This window comes from Morone saxatilis, unplaced genomic scaffold, assembly GCF_004916995.1.
Source record: "Morone saxatilis isolate NCDOM2014 unplaced genomic scaffold, NCSU_SB_2.0 Contig12, whole genome shotgun sequence".
Taxonomy (NCBI): domain Eukaryota; kingdom Metazoa; phylum Chordata; class Actinopteri; family Moronidae; genus Morone; species Morone saxatilis.
This window is the reverse complement of record NW_023339674.1, coordinates 17052749-17074895: the sequence shown is the minus strand read 5'-3', so window position 1 is coordinate 17074895 and position 22147 is coordinate 17052749. Positions and strand designations below refer to the sequence as shown.

Below are 22147 nucleotides of genomic sequence, written 5' to 3'. Positions count from 1 at the left end.
CATTTCAATAAATCAATTCACCACATTTCAGTATATAGTCCTCTAGTCATATTCAATAATTCAGGCACACACACTAACATCTCTGTGCCCACTGTTCTATAGGAAAACACATTTATTTGAGTACAACACCACTCCCCATTCCTGCGCAATTACGATGGACTCCAGCAACCCGCCAATGGCAAATATCTTGAGGTTCCACTATTCACTGGTATTCTTTGGTAAACGTTTTCATATTTATGGAATATTTCCTTAAAATCTCTCATCAGACATATATTTATGTTAGCCGTAATAGTCCCAGCCTGGTACTCACTGGCCTCACACAATTTGCCAGTTGAAGTACAGGCACATTATAATACACTATTTTTCCCACATACAATACGTGTTTCCTGGCTGTACTTTAAATCATGCATGACCTAATCTAAATGTCTTGGCTTTATTCCTTTCAAAATGAAATTGGCATACTGGTGATACTGATGTTTTGTTTGTCTTGCCCCTGACAAGGATGCAGCACGATCTAAATGACAGCTGCTACGTGACACAGTAAGAAAGATTGCTGTTATGAGAAGCTGGAAGAACAGAGGAAAAACAAAAGGATATGCTCTGACTTATAGGCTTCTTACTTCTACTGTAATTTTGCCCAAATAACTAAACCAATCTGGTTCTAAACCCCGCATAAACCTTTTTACATCGATGTTAAACTAATTCCAAAGCTGAACCGACTGAATGTGAAACAGATGTTTTTAGAAGTGAACAGAAAGCGAGAGGGCTTCTTTCTGGAGACAGTTAGAGATCACTGGGGTGTAAAACTCTTTGGGGGAGAGGTAAATCCAAGCTTAAATATCAGTCTCTGTAGTGCCAGTTCAGCTGGGTCACACAATCATAAAATAGGGTAATAACAAATTGGATCATTGTGTGTATCGTGTCCTTATTTGTCCCACTGCAAAAGAGTTTCGGTACTGTCTCTCTTTCTCTCTCTAATTTCCCCCCTCTCTTTCATTATCAATCATTACAGTAGATGTGGTTTTGGTAAAAGCTCACTGTTTTGATATGTGCCATTTAACACCACAACCCATGCCTCAATAGTCTACTTGGATCTTTCCATTTGGATCTCTCTTCACACTTTTGCTCTCTGTCGGGCATTTGAAAAAACACTGAAGGTCTCAACAGTGTAAACACACGAAAGTCTCAGGTTGGAAAGCTTGGTCGACCTGTAACAAACACTTGAGTTGTGTATGCAACGGCTTTGCTAATGCTTCAAGAATGCTGTCAGGTCTGCATTCAGTGCATACCAAATCACTTGTCATGCATAATGCCTTGTGATGAATTCTTGGCATAAATGTCGTTGTATGGGATGACATCAGTGGAGCTGAATTGCCTGTCTGGCTCCGTTTCTTCCAGCCTTCACTTCTTTGCTCAAACATTCAAATTAAACCCGGCACTCTAACCACAGAACACCACAGTGCATAATTTAAACTTGACACCCTTAATGTAAACACGTCTTTCGCTACATAATTTATCCATACTTCTCTTAGTGTTTATTTTGCACGGTAGCAACTCAGTTTCTCATATATATTAGCTGCAGGTCTAGCCTAGTCTGCTGTGTGGGTCTGGCAGGGTGGAGGGATACTGTCGTCCTGGGGTTGTGGCGTGGCCCTGAGACAGAAGTGGTCCCGGTGTGTATAAATGTCCTTCTTGTTTGCTTGTTTGGTGGGCAGTGTGAAGGCGGGTCGGGGGTAGATGTTGCTCTGGACCCGGTTCTATGCGGTGCCCTCTGCCACACAGACAAGTCAGCGAAAAACAAAAACAAACATCTGGATGCTCCAAGAGATTTACGTCTGTTCAACACACACACACCAACTGACCGGTTTGGTTGGGTATGTTTGCGGAGTGGCTGCTGCGGCACAAATTGTGCCTGGGTACAAAACGAGGCCAGTGTGTGAATGTGAGGAGTGGGAGAGGATGGTAGCCTCAGAGGAGAAAGGACCTGTTATGTTTTTTTCCCCCAGAAAATGCCACAAACATACTTTGGCTATAATTATCTGTTTGAGTGTAGCAAAGAAACGGTTAAGTACGCCTCCACAATGCACATGATCCATGACGGTACACAGCCAAAAAACACAGCTATTGAGCACTAACAACCGAGGGAGATTTTAAGAGTCTACAATAAAGTCAAAAAAAGCTCATGGCCATCCTCCTACTCTGTGCTGCATGAACAGGGTTTGCATCCCTGCAACAGCCCCCTGAACATGACAAAGACCCTGCACACACACCCAAGCTATCTATCTGATGTATTAGTAAACTGATCTGGCTCAGTAGAGAGGTTAAATTGATTAAGGTTTTGGATGGGACACAATTATGACACAATCTCTGTGCAATGTATAACCAGCCGCAGCTCTGGGTCTTCAGGTTTCCGATACCAGAGCGTGATTAAATGCAGAGGAAATGGGGAAACTCAAAATATTGCATTCCAGACAAATGCAATTAGTGTAACACATGTAGTGAATCCTGCATGCTTTGATACCTGGTGATGAGGTTGAAAGCAAGGTAGCTGTAGCTGTTTGACCTTTGCTTGAGTTCATTGCAGGAGTGCACAATATTCACTGCTTATATTGTTCATGTTTTAGCATATTATATTGATTGTTGGCTGTAGCTCTAAAAGCAATAATTACTCAAATGCAACCACAGTGAGAAAAATGTACAGCCATCCCAAATGATGGAAGGTTACACCATCTCCTCATCCCAGTCACGTATGTTTTAAACCATGGATGAGGAATCAAAACATGACAGCACAGTCACTCCAATGAGAGCTGCACATATGCTGTAAAAGTTTTAGTTTCTCTCCCTTAAGCTCTGCCTGACAGTTTATTTGGTGGCTCGATCCCAGCTAAATTTACAAGGCTAAAAGTGAAAATGCGAACAGTGTTTTTGTGATTTATGATTATAATCCAGTTGTAGAACCTGTGAACCAACAGCTCCACACCTGCAGTTTCAGACACGCCAATTTGTGACACTTTTTTGGAAACAAGTTGGCATTTCTTGACTGAGCAAGACTTAACTATTCAAGAAATCAACATAGTTGACCATTTCATACCTACAGGAAATCTTATCCTTTGTCAGCTGTAAAAATTAGCATGGAATTAGAACACAACTGTTGACATACTTGCGTGCATAATAAAGACTGAGAAAGAGAGAGCAATGAGAAAACTTTAACACTGAGTAAAAAAATTTTACAAATTTTCAAATGTAAAAGTTTTAAATCTTAAAAGAAACAAAACTTAACTTCACTTAAACACTTAAAAGAATTGAATGTCTGCATTTAGAATAAATATATGAAATACATAACTTATTATTCTTAACTTGCCTTTAACTTTTGCCTTTCAGGCCAATATTATGATTGTATATATAAATACTATTTGTGAAAAAGGCCACTCTTAATTTATCTATAAAACATAAAATATCCCACAGGTTTAATGTTAATATGAAAATAATACTTAATAATCAATAAACAGCGAAAATATTAAACATATGTTCTACAAGCATCATGGAATAATTCTGTCAACATTCTATATTTAATGCCAACGACAAAACAAATAGACCGTTAGATTAGTTGTTACATGAGTGTTTCAGGCTAAACAAAAAAGATCCAAAAGGGATAGTGAGGCGTATGTTGTGGTTGCGTATGTGCAGTAAGTGTTGAGTGCATCAAAGCAGCGTTAAATTCAGATCTAAATGATAGATAGTAGGAGAGAAAGAGCGGGGAAAAGGGGAGGAGGGGTAGAGGAGTACTGGTCCAGATTACTGCAAAAGATTGACTGCAAGACTTTTTTGGGCCTGACAAGAAGTTGGCCTGGCCCGCTCAATAAGGAAAACAAGCAAGATCCATCTATCCAGGGCTTTCATTCGTTTGCCAAAACATCAGTTCAAGAACCCTTCTGCCAGCAGTTTCATCATACAAATGTCACATGTGGACAGTGTTGGGTTACTATTGGCATGACGGTCGGACTGCCAAGCGGCACAGCAGACCTGACGAAAAGGCAGAGGGTAACCACTGGACGGGATTATGGGTTTGTAGAAAGAAATTAGACTATCTAGCTACCTGGTGAACTCCACTGCCTGGGGAAGAACTGACAAAGTTAATTCAGAAAATGATTTAATGGGTAGCAGAGGTTTGAGACCCTCAGATAAAGTGCTATAAGTTGATCTCCGCCAGGGCTTTATTTGGCCTGATTAGGTCTTTGCATTAGTGCCAACCTGACAGGATTGAGGAGCTCTGTTTCCTAAGCATGCAGTTACTCCTGACATGCTGAATCAATGCCCTTTCTCGCCTATTGGCCCTGATTGCTTTAAATGAGCCATACACAGACCTCTGTTTTCCCAGTATACACTGGAGTGAGTGTATAGCCTGAAGAACCAGTTGGCGTGGCTGATCCACAATATTTTGTGTCGGTAATTTGGGTTCCATGCATGCCTGAGCCCCTTGCGTCAGGTTGAATGTCTGCATGTTGTTAAAGATTTTTTATTTTTTTATCAACTGTGAAATAAAAGAATGAGAAAAAAGTTTTCTTAGTTCCTGAAAAGCCAACATTTTGCAGTTATATGTATATATGTCTCAGCCTCTCTAAGTGCTGTTTAGGATCTTCTGAAAGCGAACCGAGCTCCATACATCTTCAGTACAGGTAGTTTTGGGCCCTGGCAGTTCAGAAACTAGACTCAGAGATTGTGGGCTCTAAGTTGTCCAGACAGGCCGGAGTGTCAGAGGCTCATACGGGTACAAACACATTAATATCAACGTCACTCGCCGCCCGCACCCAGTGCCCAGACAGCTCCAGTTTCAGGCGGCATTCAGAGGAAAAGTCGGGTCATGTGCTGAACCTCAGTTTTAATTAGCTAATGGCACTCCTTGTTTCATCTCCTGCGTCTGAGCTGATTGCTCACAAAAGACTCCATTTACCCCTGAAAACACACGCCATCTTGGCATTAGCCCGCGTTCTGTCTCAACATCTGCTGCCGAGGGATTTTGCCACTCTCCTCCAAAAATCAGTCTAGTAAATCTAAATATATATGTTTGCTGGTTTCACACCAGTGAAAAAAGAGGAAATTCCATGATCTACACTTTTTTCCAGCGGGCTTCGACATCCAACTTTCCTTCAACAAGTGGTTTGACTGAGTGGTCAGGGGTGTGTGTTTTGGTGTTTGTCTGTCTGTGTGTGCACATGTGTATGTGTTTGGACAGTGTCCCATTAAGCAGCTAATGCTGGCTGTGTTTTATCATTGTGAAATGGGAAAGTGGCTCTAACAGATGAGTAACACTAAAGTATGTGAATCTACCCTTTTATGGAGGAATTTTCTTTTGTTTTTCAATAATTTGTCAGTTACATCATCTCAATGGTATGAACCTTGCGAGAAAAAAATAGGACCTTTAATCGAATAACAAAAATAGTAATGTTGCAAACTACCATAGGCATGATGCATAATGAAAACCACCATTAAGATCACTTTACTTACATAAAACTTAATAAGCATGCCATAATAAATTTGTCTTCTCACTCTGGTGCAAAATAAATTGTTAAATGAAGCCTTATACTGTATCTGAGCCAAAACTGTCTTATTTCTAAAAATACTGCATCTTTCCAAAAGATTCTAATTTTGAAATGTAAAGACAGTAGCGTAACAAAACCACTGAATCAGGTTTCATGCCTTGAACCGCCGACTGAATCCTTTATCCCACAACAACATAACCTCCTCTAATAACATTCAAAGCATACTATTGTTTTGAATAGTACCAAAAAAATATGACCAAAAAAAAAAAAAATAACTATGCCAAAGAAACCAAATAAAGTGCACATGGCTGTATTCCTGCCTGAAGTCACTCTGCCATGTAAGCGCTCCTTCCTTTCCACACACAGAGCTTCCATGGTTTAGGGAGATATTTTCTGACCTTCGTAGCTCACAGTCCAGCCTACAGACGCTTCAAATCCGCTGGGCCGGCCTCTGACAAAGCAGAACAATATCAAAGTCTGGGACCATGTCAGGGCTACTCTTGCTGGATATATTTTTAATATTTTATGCAGACACGAGAAAAAAATGTAATAAACTAAAACAACAGGCGAATTAGGCATGAAACACAACAGGATATTGCAAAGAGATTATGCTGTTTCCTTTTCGCCGTGTGTCCTTCAGCGCTTGCCTGCCCTACACAACAGCCCAGGGCCGACTTTAATTGGCGGGGAGAGGGAACCAAGCATATTTTCTGAAAGGTAGCAGAACTTTTTAAGAGCCATGAAATAGCCATCTACATATGGAAGGAACTGACTCTTTTTTTTGGTGTAATTTCTTAAAATATTAGCCAGGTACGGACTGTGACAGGCCCATGCAGGGATCGGGGTACGACTTGTGTATTGTGATAATGACTTTTTCCTGCCAAGACGCAGCGTGAAGCAAATGCTGTGCAGCTGCACGAAGAAAAAGAGATACAGTATATATATATATAGAGACAGACAGTATAGAGAAAAAGGGAAAGGGAGAGGGAGAATGAGAGAGATGTGTTGTGTTTGGATGTGAGGAGAGCCCTGTTTCATGACCGCCTGCTGGAATCTGCCGCTGGAAAGATAATAAAGGGATTAGCTCTGGTTTTTCTAGAGCATTTGGTCCTAAAACAGAATGTCTCATCTGCTTCCTCTGCTACGAATTGCTTGAATTCTTGAATGCCTTTGTCTATTGCATGAACACAACAAACACAAGAAGCATCAGTGCTAGTGGCCAAAAAGCACATAAGCTCAGACAAAAAAAAAAAAAGGATTTGGGATGGACACAACGAAAATACATGAGCATGCACGCTCTTTAAAACACACACAGAGACACTAGGTATCCTATAAGTACTTACTTAAATCCGTATAGACTATATGCAAACACAAACACGGTTACAAATACACACAGAGAGCGCGTTTATTTTCTCTGGCCCTCCAAGTTTATCTGCTGAAGTCCCACATCAACATACATTCAATCTCCGCTGATTAGACGTGTTGATTCAAGCTTGAAAACATTTCACATTTCTGTTTATGTTTCTGTCGGAAAAGTACGAGTGTTACAACCCAACGTACTGTACATGGAATCAATACTTCCTATTGTGAGAGAGAGTCAATGGAAACAATATCCCCATTTTCACATTACTGCATGGCTGTTTGTGTGTGTGTGTGTGTGTGCTTGAAATAAGGGCGATGGGGAGGTTAGGGTGTGTAGCGGAGTTTCACACTGCTTCATGTCCGCAGACAGAGTCCAGTGGCTTGTCCACACTGAGCCGAATTGTTCCAGTGCTCACATATGGTAAACATCTCCAAAAAACACACATAAACACACCCGCTTCACAATGACGCATTCATGCATATACCTATACTGTACGCACACATACAAATGTTCACTCAGTGTATGTTTTCTGTGTGTCACCCAAAATGTGACTTTAGTCCTTGTTGAACTAAAGCTACAACAGCACAATGCTGCAAAGAGCAAAACAACTGCGAAAAAAAAGACAAATGAAAGCCTTTAATACGATACACTCCTAAAGAATTAACAGTTGGGGAACGTACAAAGCAGCAAATTACTTCCAAATTTTTCGTTCACGCTGAGCCAAGGAAGCAGAAACACTAATACCCTGGAGTGACGCAAAGCAGGGAGAACAGCAGCAACAGTTGAGTTTGTGTCTTTTTGGCTACAGCATCGAGCTCAGATGTGCACTAACAAGTATCAGAATCAGTCAGATTCAACATGAATTTCTTATCCAACTCCACAGAAAACTGCCATAAAACACAACTTTCTATTAACAGACCCTCACCTCAGCTAATTTTACAAGCCACTATTATTTAGAAAAATAAACAAGCTCTGGATTTGTTTTTCTTTTAAGAAAAAAAAGGCCTTGAGATAAAACAGGTGCTGTAGCAATATTGCAGACTCAGTTTTTCAATAATTAGGATTTGGAAGGGTTCCTGAACTTGAAGAGGACCACTTCTGACAGGGGCTTTGGGTGAAGCCGTGAATTGAGCAAGACTAGCAAATGTTACCGACTATCCCTCTGTGGCTCCCTTCTCCAGACTACTACATTTCTCCTCATGTTTGGCTTGGATATGAAGCCAATTCACTTAATACTTGTGGGACAGCTAAACATTTAAAGCTCCCATTTAAAAGGATCAAGTGTAGGCATTGTTTGGTTATGTTAACCATATGTGTTGGCTTTTCATGATCTGAATCCCTTCTCAAAAAACAGAGTGCTCGTGAAAATAAACATGGCTTCGCCCTACACAAATTGTGGACTAATTGTGTATTTGGACTAAATCATTCTTAAGGTTGGAGGGCTTTTTCCATTTGCTAAGGGACGCCGGGGAGTGACAGCTTGACATTGATTAGTGTGTTCACTTGTGCAATTGGAGCCTTACCTGTAAAGAATACAACCACAAATCTATTTATACTGACATGGTAGTGCTGCTCATACAGCAGCTCACATCTTCAGTGGAAAAAAATATCTTCTTTTTTTTTTTTACACATGTTCCACTAAAAATACAGGAATTACAATCATAACTGTTTCTCAACCAAAACAAAATAACAGTTTATGTTGAAAAGTAATCAGCAGTGAAGCAAGTCCAGTCTTGTTTTTGGACAAAATGGATGTGTATCTTGTTGAGGAAAAATCATCTTGAGGGACTGTATTGCTCTGTGCTTGTGTTTAATTCAAACAAAAAAACATTTTTTTTAACAGATGGTTGCAATTATGGGACAAACTAGACCCATATTAAATCAATAAATACAACCTAATACTTAAGAAAAGAAGAAAAAATGACTAAAAGTAAGACTATGAGGGGATTTTCAACAATATTGGGTGTATGTGTTGTGTATATAACTGACCGCTGTTTTTTTGGGGTCTGGCCAGTGCTGGGTGGATAATCTTACAGGATTAAGATGACTCACCATACACTTGTTGGGTTTCTCTCCGGAGTGGACTCTCATGTGAATGAGCAGCTTGTAGCGAGCGTTGAAGGGCTTGTAGCGGCGAATGCAGCCAGCCCAGAAACAGGTGAAGTCCTCACCTTTGCGCTGGTCGATGTGGACTTTCTCAATGTGCCTCACAAGCTCCTCCTGCTGCTCGTAAGCAGCACTGCAGTCAATCCAGCGACACACTTGCTTATCGCCCAGTGCTCCTCCTCCGATTTCTTCGCGCTCTGGGGCTGTGTGAGACCCCGGTGGGCCCCCAGAGGTTTGTTTGAGTCCCAGGGAAGAGGGTGGTGCTGTTTGCTGGCTCTGGTGGTGCAGCAGGCCCCCAGGGCTGGGCCCCACGTATTGGTGCAGGTGATAGGGCGGAGGCATAGCGGGGCGAGAGGGGTGATGAGGGTGGCGAAGGTGCCCGCTACGACCACTCAAGTGATGGTGATGATGATAGTGGTGCTGAAAGAGTTCTTCTTCACTGGGAGAAAAATCGTCCAGGGGCTCCTGCTTGAGGGCAGATCTTTGGCCTCCGTCCAGGAGAGCCCCAGCTTCAGGCCCCGAATGCAGCATCCCAGACATCAGGGCCCCATTCATCAGTAGCCCCAACCCGTCCGGGCCTCCTCCTCCTCCTCCTCCTCCTCCCACACCTCCCCCAGCTGTTCCTCCAGCCCCACGCCCCTGGAGCATGGAGCCCTGCTCCTCACACAGCCCCTGGCTCTGGCCCTGCTCCGGCTCCACTGATGACACGGAAGAGGAGGACGAGGAGGAGGAGGAGGAGGAAAGGGACAGCAGGCAGGTGGCAGGTGAGGACAGCTGACAGCTTTCCTGTAGCGTGGCCTGTTTGGGGCTGCCGTGTGGTGGGGGCCTCTGGGGGGCTTCCCGTGAGCAGGAGTTAGAGGGTGGGGATGTAGAAGAGGAGGAGGAAGAGGAGGAGAAGCCGGCACTGCTGGCGTGGTTGGGCGAAAGGTTAGTGCGGAACCCGTTGACGCAAGCAACCATCGACATCTGGGAGGAGGAGCAGATGATGGCGGTGATATTGATCTCCTCGGAAGCAGCGCCAGTAGCTGATGGGGAACCTGTGGCAGCAATGCTGCCAGCAGCGGCGGTGGACTGTGAGGCCAGGGACAGGCAGCGTCTCTTCAGACTGCTAGCACTGAGCAGCCGCGCTGAATGACGGGAGCCAGTTGGGGACAAAGCCAGAGGGGAGGAGCCATCTTCATTATTAAACGGTTGCACTGCGTCCCCTGACACAGCACTACCTACACCGTTCACTGTGCACACGCCACTACCGTTGTTGCTAACGTGCGGGGCTCCAACTATCTCGTCCCTTGTCAACCCCAAAACTTGGCCTGCCCTACAGTTTTGAAACCCGGCCTGAGACGTGCTGTGGACCCTGGACCCTGTGTTGGAGATCTTGTAGCCCATTGTGTTCTCCTGTTTGATTGAGTAAGGGAGAGAGGAGTGAGCCCCGTTGGCACTGCCGCAGCACAGCCCAGGTGAGGCCCCCGGCAGGGTCCTCTGGAAGCCAGAGGAGGATCTGTAAGGAGAAAAAGACACAGAGGGGAATATGAGCGCTATTAGCTCACAGGCTGATGACAGATACTGGCTGGTTGATCCTTCCCACCAGCAGCACTGTCAGAGTAGAGCCTCATGCTTACCCCTCCTCCTCCAATCATTATCTCAGTTTACATCGAAATCATCCTAAATAAGTCCCACTGACCTAAAATATTTTAACCAAGGCTCTCGTTCATCGCAAGGGACCTTGGACCTTGGAACAAACATTAACACTGTTGAGGCCATGTTAAAGCTTCAGTGACATATGGTGATGTTGGACAACAGGTAGTATCCACGGCTGATGATCCCAAGTGTTTTTATGAATAAATGAAACAGAATCTTCTGGTAGTGAGAGGATATGAATGGGCATTTATGACTAAGAATAGACAGAGGGGGAGGGATGGATGGCGACTGAGACCGAGAGGCCACTGGCTAGTGTGTCCATCTGACAGGCTTTGATGACACAAAGGGGTTAAACCCAACCCAACATTGGAGATAAATAGGGAGTCACCTGTTTTGGTGGCATAATTGCAGCCTATGAAGGGTCAGCGTTTACAATACTGTGTATTATGGTGGGAATCTTTGCCCTGCTGAATGGGGAACCCAGGTCAGATTTCTCCATGCGTTGCTGTGATCTCCTACATAATCATTCCTGTCAGTTGGCTCATTATGGATTTTGTCCAAAGCCCCTGAGTGATGTGAGAAGAGCTCTCTTTTCTCCGGGCTGTCTCATGAAGGAATTGTCTTTGTCCCTTCCCCTGAGCATGCTAGGGAAAAACTGAGCTAACGCTAGCTAGGATTGGAGAGAGGCCACTGGCAGACTTTGTCATCGTTGTTGTTAATAAAGACTTGATCCCCCCCTCTCTTTCTATTCAGGAGCACCATTTCCTGTTTGGCTGTAGTGAAAATATTGAGAGACAATATGAGAAGAGTGAATGTCTGTCCAGAAGCACTTTTGGTCAGATGACTAAGGATAGAGGGAAAGAATTGAGGAGGGGGAAGAAGAAGGACAAACCCCACAACAGAGAACTTCAATGGAAATTCTTTCTAACTTCACGAACAGTAGTTGCACAACAGAAGAATCACATTAGTGTAACATAAATGTTGTACTTGGACCACTTGATATGTTTTATGAGAGCAGGTAAAGCTTTCCAGCTACATACTGTATGTATGCATCTGATTCAAAATAGCAAAGATAATGAAGAACACATTGTACCTGCAAATTGTTAGTAATTCAATATCCAACAGGAAACATTCAAAACTCGAACAGGAATAAAACCATTTTAAAACAGCAATGATAGCGACAGTTTACCTGGTGTCTTGGTGAGGGCCGTCCTGCATAAGGAGGTCAGCCGTAGGTCTGTCGCAGGGGAGGCTCTGGGTATAAAGCCCCCCTAAATGACCCCCCACCAGCAGTGGCAAGCTCTGCCCACATCGCATCAGAGCGCCCTCAGCGTCACCCAGCTCAGCGTCTACATTCTTCTCTGAGCAGTAGGCCCCATTCACTGAAAGGAAAGCAGGAGAAATATCACTATACTTGCTAAATCCTTGATAGGAGTGTTGTTTTGGTTAGAAGAGCAGTGACCCAGTGTCACTCTCAAATTAAAAAACTGGCTAAAGCAGACTGGACCAAGTGATCTACTAACTACCCTGGAAGAATAATCAGTTCATAGTGGGATCCATGCCATCAGTGACATGTTGAAACCCTATTAGAGTATATATTCTCCTGAGGAATAGCAGTTGGCTGCCACAACTGTAGTATCTTGTGATATATGGAGAGCTCTTCGGCAAAATCCAACTGGTGACAGTAAGAATAACGCTGGAGAGATTTATTACCAAATATTATTGCTGGAGTAATGGAGGAATTGTATTCCAAATGGCGATGCGTCCATTTTGGAAAAATAAACTAACTCAAATTAATGTGTCCGGATGATTCAGCCAGTAAAAGTGTAACCGTTGTATCAATCAAGAATTTAAATTACATACCGTCCTTTTAAGTTTATCATCAGTTGTTCTAATGTTATGCAATCAATCATCTTGCGAAAATGGTGACCTCATTAATTGATTTAATTCTTAGTCATTTTATTTATTTAATTGGTGAATTATTAATTTTAGAAAAAACACTTTGCAATTAGACTGTGGTGGAAGTACTTAGTGATTTAATCTAGAAGTGCTACACCAAGGGCTTGGACTTTCTATTATTAAAGATGTTTCACCGCTCATTCAAAATTCCTCTTTTGTGATTTAAGGTTTCATGCACTTTCTTGCGCTCACATGCAAAAAAAAGTAAGTTGGTGTGGTGGAATAATCATTCATAACTAATGTTTCATATCTGCATATTGCCTGTTTTGTGAATTACAATGCATGGGGAAATTAATTTGTTATTAAATTCAAATCTGCTATTTCTTCATATGTATTTACTTTTTAAAATCAACTATAGTGTCTTTTATTCCTCAGGCACAAGCCATATTAATTTATGTATTTTATGTATGTATGTATGTATGTATGTATGTATGTATGTATGTATGTATATATATATATCTGATAGGAAACAAAGACTTTATGAATGAAAAACATCATAAAAATAGGAAAGAGAGATGAAAGTGAGGGAAGAGAGGGCCTTGGTGTATGAGGAAATATTTGTGAAGGGTAAGCCGATATCCCCACACACTGATGTGTAAGCGGCCACGCATCCCCTGTTCCAAATTTCCTAACTCAATTTCTCAAATTCAATTTTCTCCTAATGATGTTATTGACAATGTTATCACAAACCATGAGCTATTATTAATAAAGTCACCCAAACACCCTGTATGTGAGAGAAAACATAAAAAGGTACAGGAAATGAATGCACAGAATATAAAGGGCAAAAAATTAACTAAATGTCAAAATAGTGTGAGAAATATTCAGCAAAAATAAGGATTTGGGCTACAGATGAAAAAGGGAAAAAAAGACAAACAAAGGAGAAAGATATTACAACATGAGTAACAGATGGAGAGGGAGAGTAAACAGTAGAAGAGAGAAAAGGAGGACGTGTTTTGGAATATGGGAAAAAAAGTTACAAGGACGAACAAAAGACAAGAGAAAACAAGGGAACTTTGTGAGCCATGTTATCATCGGTTTAAGGAACATCTCTTCACATATCCCGCCTACAGCTGATGTATCATTAATCTCCTTTGCATTTGTCTTGTCACGGGTCACAGCAAAAACACAAAGAAGTGGAGAAAAGGCAAAGCGAGCAATGCAAACAGCCCAGTATCGCCAGGGGACCGTAGGAACAACGCTGGTTTCACTCAAGGCCGTTAACAGAAGGCAAGATGTCTTTCAGCTCTGGTCTGTTTTCAAGCAATACAAATCGTTCTGTTTACCAAATTCTGGATTGTTCAGTGTTTTTTGTTTTACTTCTTTTCTTTTTTCACTGCTTGTTGGCCGAGCATGTACAACTTTCTGTATGAAAGTTTCAAGGCCTGCTGACGTGAAGCCAAGTGTTTCCCTGCCTCGAGTCAGGAGTAATTCAATCAGGATGGCCAGAAGTGACATGAGTCAGGATGGAGATGACTAACATCATCAGAGATCTTTTAATTAGGCCTTGACTGTCCGTATGCATGCACACAAAAACACAAACAACCAAATAAAAACATTATCATCATAAAGCCCTGGATGGACTGGCAGTCAGTCAATGAGGCCTTGACTGGATGCACATGCTCTCTCTCACACACACATATCATAGTCACCACCATATAAAACACAGACCCAAGCCAGGCAGCCCGGTAAATGTAACCACAATTATGAGACTATACTCTTTCAAAGTGTATTACTCTGTTCCACAATACAGAATGGAGTCCACCATGTAAATGAGTTAGAAACAGAGAGAGGACAGAGATGATCCATGACCACTGATTACCTGTCTGCAAAGTATTTTACTAAAACAGACTGATAATACAACCAATGTTATCCAGCACGATTTATTCGGAAATATCACTTGAAAGAGTCTTCACTGGCCAAAATCATTGCTATATTCTGTAGCTATATTGATACTCAATTGTTTTTTAAGTAAAATGTACTGGTACTGGGCTCTCTATTGAGCCTCAATACTGGACACAAAATACACTAAATGTGTCTGTAGAACCACTTCTAAAATCCAATTTCTAGTCAGATTCATAACCTTTTTTTTTACACTATTAATATAATATAATATTTAAAGTTCTTCTTCATAGCAACATTAGCATTCATTTGGAGTTTCCACCTGATGAATGTAAATCCAGTATCCACTCTCCATTTAGCTCTCAGTCAGCTGTCACTGACTCCTGAGGGAAATATCTCACTTTTTAGCGACTAAATGCTCCAGTATGTTCAGTTAGTCAATAACTTTGTCTACCTGCTGTTTGCTGCTGGGCGAGTAGCAGAAGTCAGTTTTAGAGCTTTTTCACTTAAAATAACTGCCCTGAGCTATAGAGCTGAAACTGCAGAGTCGGATGTGATAATGACCTGTGGGTATGTCACAACGAGCGATTCCTTTCACATGTGAGCAGTCATGTGATCCATTGTTAATATAAAAATATTGATTATAGTTGCTGTAAATCACAAACCAGGACCAGAATGGACAGATTAACCATTAGGAGTAACAATGCATCATTATTAATTTCTGGATTTTCAAAATGGCTCTTGCTGCTACTTGGAGCCACCAATGTAAAACAACCTACAACAGCTTTAAAGTCACATTTGTTTGTAAGATGTTTTCTTGTTATGTTCTTTCCAAGGAAGTACTTTTTCTGGATTTTTTGCCTCCTCTGAGCATATCACTTTCACATGTGTTTTAATTGCATCTAGGAGTTTGCCTGACAATTTATGGCCCAGTCATCAACCAGTTTGGAGAAAGACAGTGTATGTCACTGAAACTCTTCCTGCATGACTTCAATTTACTCTTTCAATTACAAACAGGTAATAGTACTTCCAAAAAGGGCGAAAAAAAATAAATATATGTGACGGGTGTTGCATTGTGTTGCAAAAGCTCAAGTGGACTAAAGTGTCTTCATCCAAGAGACACCTTCTAAGTGTCTCCAGGACATTAAAGAGTGTTAAATAAGTGTTAAAGGTCCTGATCCCCCTGCTGCAGAAAGTTAGCGCTCCAGTGATTTAGAGCTTTGCTACATTAACAGAATCAGTCATGCTCAGGTTGGGGAAACAGGCTTCTCAACATATGGTGGCTTGGATGGGACCCAACAGTAAATTCAGTTTATATTGAATGTGCCATGGTAATTTAGCGTTGAACTTTTCATTGTGTGTTAGATCCTAGTTTGATCAGGAGGTGGAGGCCAAGAGAGAGCATCGGGGGCTGAGGTGAAACGTAAGACCATCCAGAAGTAGTGACAGGAAGGGAGGGAGGGAAAGAGAGAGAGATAGACAGAGACACAGAGAGAGAGACCGTAGAGAGTATTTGTGTGTTTGTGTGTGTTTATGTGAATGAAGGAGAGACCGTGAGAGAGAAAAAAGAGAGAGAGAGAGATTACCATTCTTCTTTTAAATGTGCCGAGTTTATGGGTGGTCTGCTGAGTAAGCCAGCTGTGTGTTCATCATACTTTACATTCCTTTGGCTCTGTATTAGAATTTTTTCCATGTTACATTCTGGGGAAAACTTTAAAGAAAAATACATATCTCCCTGTGTAATCCACTGACATAATTAACAAACAAAAATTCAACATACCATGTGGTTATTGACCACTAGTAACGCTATGGAGAATTGTTTTTACGAGTGGGTCCCTGTTTTGTTAGTATCATACACGTGCACAAACGATACGATACACATTCCTACCACTGGTTTCATGCTATTCCACTGATGAACAGTTGGTGTTAAAGAAAACTCCTATCAAGTAACCATGGATGTAAAAACAATACAGTTTTAAAAAATGAATGTAAATACAACTTTTGTTTGTTCACGCGAAAAAGTGGAACCTATCAATGGACCTCAATCTGCAGGCACAATACATACAGTTAATCTCTGCAGATTACCTATGGAAACAGAGTTCAGTATTGTGTGACCACCGTAGAACAACCAGGGTGGGAGGATGCTCTGATGTACACAGTTGCAAGCATTCAGACCCAATTAGGAGTGACGCTGTAAGGGCGTGAGATCAGGGACACAGGGGCAGAAAGAAAGACAGAGAAAGAAAGAGGTAGGACGGTGCCAGAAGCACCAGGGGCAAATGTTGTGTTCAGTACAGAGACCATATACAGATGTGCTGGCTCATCCTCACAAAGAGCCACTGATGTTAGCATTGCCAACTAAAGATGCAGGCACAAATAAGGACTCTATTGTTATCTGCTTCTTAAAACACCACCCTCAAAAAATAAATTAAAATCCCTCTTAGAACATGGATTGTGGACAAGAAACAACTCATGTTGATAACATGCTGTCTAATAATACTATGTTACATCTAAAGTGGTGTCTTCCGTTCCATAAATGTCATCACATGGTATCTATTCACTCGCTCTGCCTCCTCTCCTCTTCTATATGATTAAAGATCTGTGAGCATCACTGCAGGATGACGGTAAATTGAGGAGCTCACTGAGAGGTACAAGAGAAGTTAAAATAAAGGAACAGTATGCCAGTTTGTACACTTCATTGCACATGAATACAAAAATTAATGCTTCCTACAAGAGTGTAATTATAAAAGGATAAACGTGGTTATTCGAGAACTTGTTTTGGGACATGTATGATTATTTTTTGGCTGAGTTTGTGGAGGGAAACGAGGTTCCAATCACCCTGCAATACGCCTCCTCTGATGTCATCCATTTGTCATGCTTCCTTCTTGTCAAAATTCTTTGGGAACACGGCGCACAAAGCCATAAAACTCATATGCCTCATGATCGTGAGTGGAAAGTGCTTTCTAATCCTTCTCCTGCTGATTAATGTAGCCGCTGTGACCATGGAGGCTGAAAAATAAGACAATAGACAGGAACAATGAATGAATGCAGACTAGATAATTCTCATAATTAGGGCACAACTCACTCTTTAGTGGAAGGTTGCGGTCACTGTGACTGTGATTACATTGATTGTTTAACACGCTTCACATACTGGATGAATTTCACATTGGGGATCACAGCCAGTTAGGGTGCGCTATAATTGTACACCTATTCAGGCTGCCTCAGGGGCTGATGATCAGAGTCATGTTCAAGTTCAGCAGTGTTGTGCCTTGGCTAAAAACTCTCCCCTGACCTCAGTGACTAATAAATGACTAATAAAGCAGAGCAGACACATGTCTCCAATCTTGCAGAACTTAACCCCTCTGAAACAACATGGCTATTATCCCAAGATACGCAGTTATGACTGCATTACCATACAAAGCATTCCAGTCTATACAGTATTGAAAAGATCAAACCACATCATCACATAGTTGAAAGTCTGTGTCGCTGTCTCCCTCAATGAATCTCCTTCCTTCGCATACTCTTTGGTATCATTATTTCGCCACAGATAAAACCAGTCTACCATCTGATCAGCAGATGGCCTGGACAGCATTATTAAGTGTAATTGGTGGTAATCTGGGGCGATTTTTTATTTCTGTGACACTTCATTTTCTATAATTCTCGCCTCTCCCTTTTAAGTCACCTAAGCGTTGTGTTAAGTGCCAGAGTGAGTCTGTGCTTGTGCCAGCGTTTAATGCGTTCAAGTCTTCAGAGACATGCAGGCCTCAATGAAAAGCAGATGTTCAGATGGATAGATGGTTTTAGGAGAGGAAAGGGGACCGATCAGAGGTGTACTGTACTTAAAGCAGGAGGAGGCTGTTTGGAGGGGGGGTTGTTGGAGAGAGAAACGGGATGTCAGGAGTGTGATGCAAACATCTGAACCCAAGGTACAACAAGCTGCCAAAACCGCAAGACAGATGCCTCTGGAAATCCGATGTGACACCTCAACTGGCCCCACTTTGGCTCCATAAATCATAACATTCAGCACTTAAACAGTTAATAATGATCATTTTATTCCCGTCTGCCCTTACACCCCCACCCGCCAACGATCTCCACCTCACCCTCTTTCAACATGAGACAGGTCAACAGATTCAAGTGTGCGACAGCAGGCAGCAGGACTTTGTAGAGGGATGCTCTGGTTGTGCATCTTGTCCGGTGCAGATGTTGTGTATTAGGGTCCAAAGCCTTTCCCGGCCTCTCTGAATCTCATAACTCATGTCTATATTTGTGTCTGCGGCATAGGCCCGGAACTTATTTGTTTGCTTAGTAATGGATGTATGATTGAAAAACCTGGGGGCACAAGTAAATGAAAAATAACAATGTCTACGAAGAAAGCTCCTCTTAAAGCAGGTGCGGAGCGAGGGAAGAAGAAAAACTCTATTAAATTGCTGTTGGAGCACAGAAATGTCAGTGTTTTCGTAGCAGGATTACCAGTACCAGCAGACATGAGAACTTTCATGAGGATAAAATCAATTTGTTCTAGCTGATTTTAGCCGCTCCCAACCAGGTATCTTTGTTCCTCCCCGTTTTCTCATGGTCAGCTTGGTCACACAATAACCTCAGATTAGCTTCCAGCAGGTCAAATACTAAAGTGAAGAAGAGGGACTCATGTGGCTGCAAGCCTCTACTATTTATGGGCACAGCACAAAAGTATCTTACTTCAGCAACAAGAGAATAATAATATTAAAGAGGTCATTAACATATATAACAACTGAGAACGGCTACGAGCCCAATGGTCCAAGCAAACCTCTTTGTGGATGCGTCTGTTTTGTTCACACTAAGTGGCTACAAAGTTTTAAGTCGTACTGATGAATTCGGCGGTCGGTAAATGATTAGCTCTCCTGCCTTTTAGAGAAGAGGGCACATGTTGTGGGAAGCAGGCGTCCTCATAATACCAGGCTCTTCAAATGGAGCAGTGCTAACCGCAGTCATGAACACAAACAAATAGTTGGCAGCCAACAACCCTCCCATCCCAAACCCCATCCATTTACCCAACCCACCCAATCCTAGTGCCAGGCTTGGTGTCTGCCGAGTCCCAAAGACCAACCACTTTACCACATGGCTTAAAAAAGAGGGCAAAACCCAAGCACAGGAGGGTGAGATCCACACATACACACACACCCCTCTTTCTCTCTCTTTCTCTCTCACACATATACACACACTCAAAACACACTCACACTGAATACACTGAGGAAGATGCGCTGAATGGTTGTGGTCATTCCTGATCACTTCCCACATTCCCTACTAACCCCTCACAGCCAATCATTTTCTCTGCTGTCCTTTCTGATTAACATAATTAAAGCTTTAAATTTGTGCATGTCACCACCTGGTGGTAGCCCCTTGTCACAGGCTGTGCCCTCCAGGCCATCCCTTATGAGAACAAACTTGTCAACAGGTGAGTGGGAGAAAGACTAAAAAAAGTATGTAGCTCATTATCAGCTTTGTTGCATGTGTTTGCACACACATAAATGTTGCTGATAACATTTTGAACCCTTATCTTTTTGTTGTCATTTTTCATTCTGGGATATTGAGCTCCTTTGGTTAAAACTGTGTTTAAAATGTGCAATGGTTGTAAAAACTGGAGAAATAACAGACCTACATTAAGTAGCCAGTTTATTAAAATGACCTAGGTAAAAGTTATGCCTTGCAATAAATCCTCCTAAGTTCATGAAGGTTGTAACTTTTAGTTCTTGCTGAAACTGTGTTAATTCGACTAAACGGTCATTTTAGAGGCTGTACTGTAGTTTGTGGTGCTGTTAAATTCTATTGAATTATACTAAGAGGTCACCCTAATAAACTCACTACTGAGTGTATAGGTTGATGTATTATTTGCACGTTTTCACATAAATAAATCCCCATTTTGCAGTTCTTTTACATGTTCTATTCTAAACTCTAGTAGTAGCCAAGTGAGCTAGTCAAGTAGCTGGTCTTTAAATAATTATCTGATACTCAGGAAGTGATGTGTTTATTTTTCCAACAACTAAAACAGCAAGATAATCACAATCAACAGAACTGAGTAATTAATATAAGCAACGATAACCACATGATGATATCTGAACAGAGAAAGAACAGACCTCGGTATACAGAAACCTCGACTTAATCACCAGGAAATACAAGAAAAAGACCTCATAGTACTGTTTGCACACTGACCTCTGAGAAGGGCAGTACAAAAAACACCACAGCAATGATTGATTATCACAAAAATAAGCATATCCTCTATCTTTAAGTCAAACTCTTTTAGAACATTTGTTAATATAACAAAAATGTGCATAGTCAACAAACCACTTTAAAGCCACTAGTAGCCACAACTCTATTCTGACGATCACTATGATAACAAGATTTTGCCCACAAATCTGTACACTGCCAGGATTAATCACAGACAATCACAAGTTTTACAAGGAGCGCTCAGCCAAACCACATCCTATAATTTGACTGAAAAAGCCACATAATTTTAAAGGCACAAAGCATCAGTCAGGCCCGTGGATTGACTTGATAGACCGGCAGACTGACAAGACGTGATGCACTTGGCTGGCAGACGCGACAGGGACGTCTGGCTTAGTGACAGACACCTTTATGGGGCTGGTGAACAACACGGCTCCGGAGCCAGGCCAACAGTGCTGAAACCTCGGCATGGGATCAGGAGGTGCTTCAAAGCCAGACAAGAGGCTGCTCTGTTTTTGGGAGGCGGGAGTAAATACTGGCAGAGTAATGTAGCCAGTCCAGAGGACTGACGAGCACTCGACGCACCACACCCTCAGAGAAAGTGTTAAAGGTGAGACTGTTACACTTCTCAACAAAATCAAGTTATTTCCTGCAACAACTAAACATAAATAGTGTTAGAAAGTGCTTTAAAACATTTTAAATCAGTGTTTATTTGAAAGATACGTTACTGTGAGTGCCTGTGTTTTTGTCTGTGTGTCTACTTGTCTGTGTATGTGTGTGTGTGTGTACATTCATAACCAGTGTATATAAATCTGCTGTAAAAAATAAATATGGCGATTTAGTGCAGAAGCAGCGTTCTCCCCTTCCAAACAATAGGCCTGTTTGTCCGTGTGCCCGCTCGAGTCATATCAAAACACAGCAGACATCCCTCTCAAACTGTAGTGAAATCCGATCCATTTGTCAAACATCAGCATGGCCCTCTAGTTGTCAAAATTTCTATAATAGCACAATAAATCTGTGCTGTTGAGAACGGCTGGGTTAGGAAAATAACTTTTGTCAAAAAGCGGCCATTTGTAATGCGGTCTTTATTCTCAATTATATATAATGGCACAACTTTACTTCTTTTTTGTTTTTTTAAATGCAAATAGCATAAAGAAATGCCATAGGTAAAACACCAAAAATGGATTTTTGAAAGTTCCTAAATACTGGTAAGTAAAAAACTGCAATCTGTAAAAGCCAAAATGGACTATAAATAATAAGTTAAGTTTGTAAGTACATGTATATTTTTTAAAGTTTGTGGTTTGGATTTTTATGACGATTATTTTTATTATTACCTGGAATTGCATATTTTGATGTTTGGCTACGTTCATATTTCAAAATCTATGTATGTGAAGATAAACGTGATTAAGGGGCGGCATACAAAGGCTGAGTCCTTACCGCAGCGGCTGGGTTCAGTCCCAACCTGTGGCCCTTCCATCTCATCCGCTCTCTCTCTCTCTCT

General features: G+C 41.7%; 1 protein-coding gene across 1 annotated transcript in view; it reads right to left on the bottom strand.

Annotated features, from left to right (window-relative positions):
* The window catches only part of LOC118322361 (zinc finger protein GLIS1), a 70780-nt gene that overhangs the window by 31133 nt on the left and 17500 nt on the right, over window positions 1-22147 (bottom strand). The window contains exons 3-4 of the mRNA XM_035654023.1: window positions 11837-12029; window positions 8956-10507 (exon numbers count right to left, since the gene is read on the bottom strand). Coding sequence (XP_035509916.1) covers window positions 8956-10507; window positions 11837-12029 — 1745 coding nt within the window. The remainder of the gene's footprint in view (window positions 1-8955; window positions 10508-11836; window positions 12030-22147) is intronic.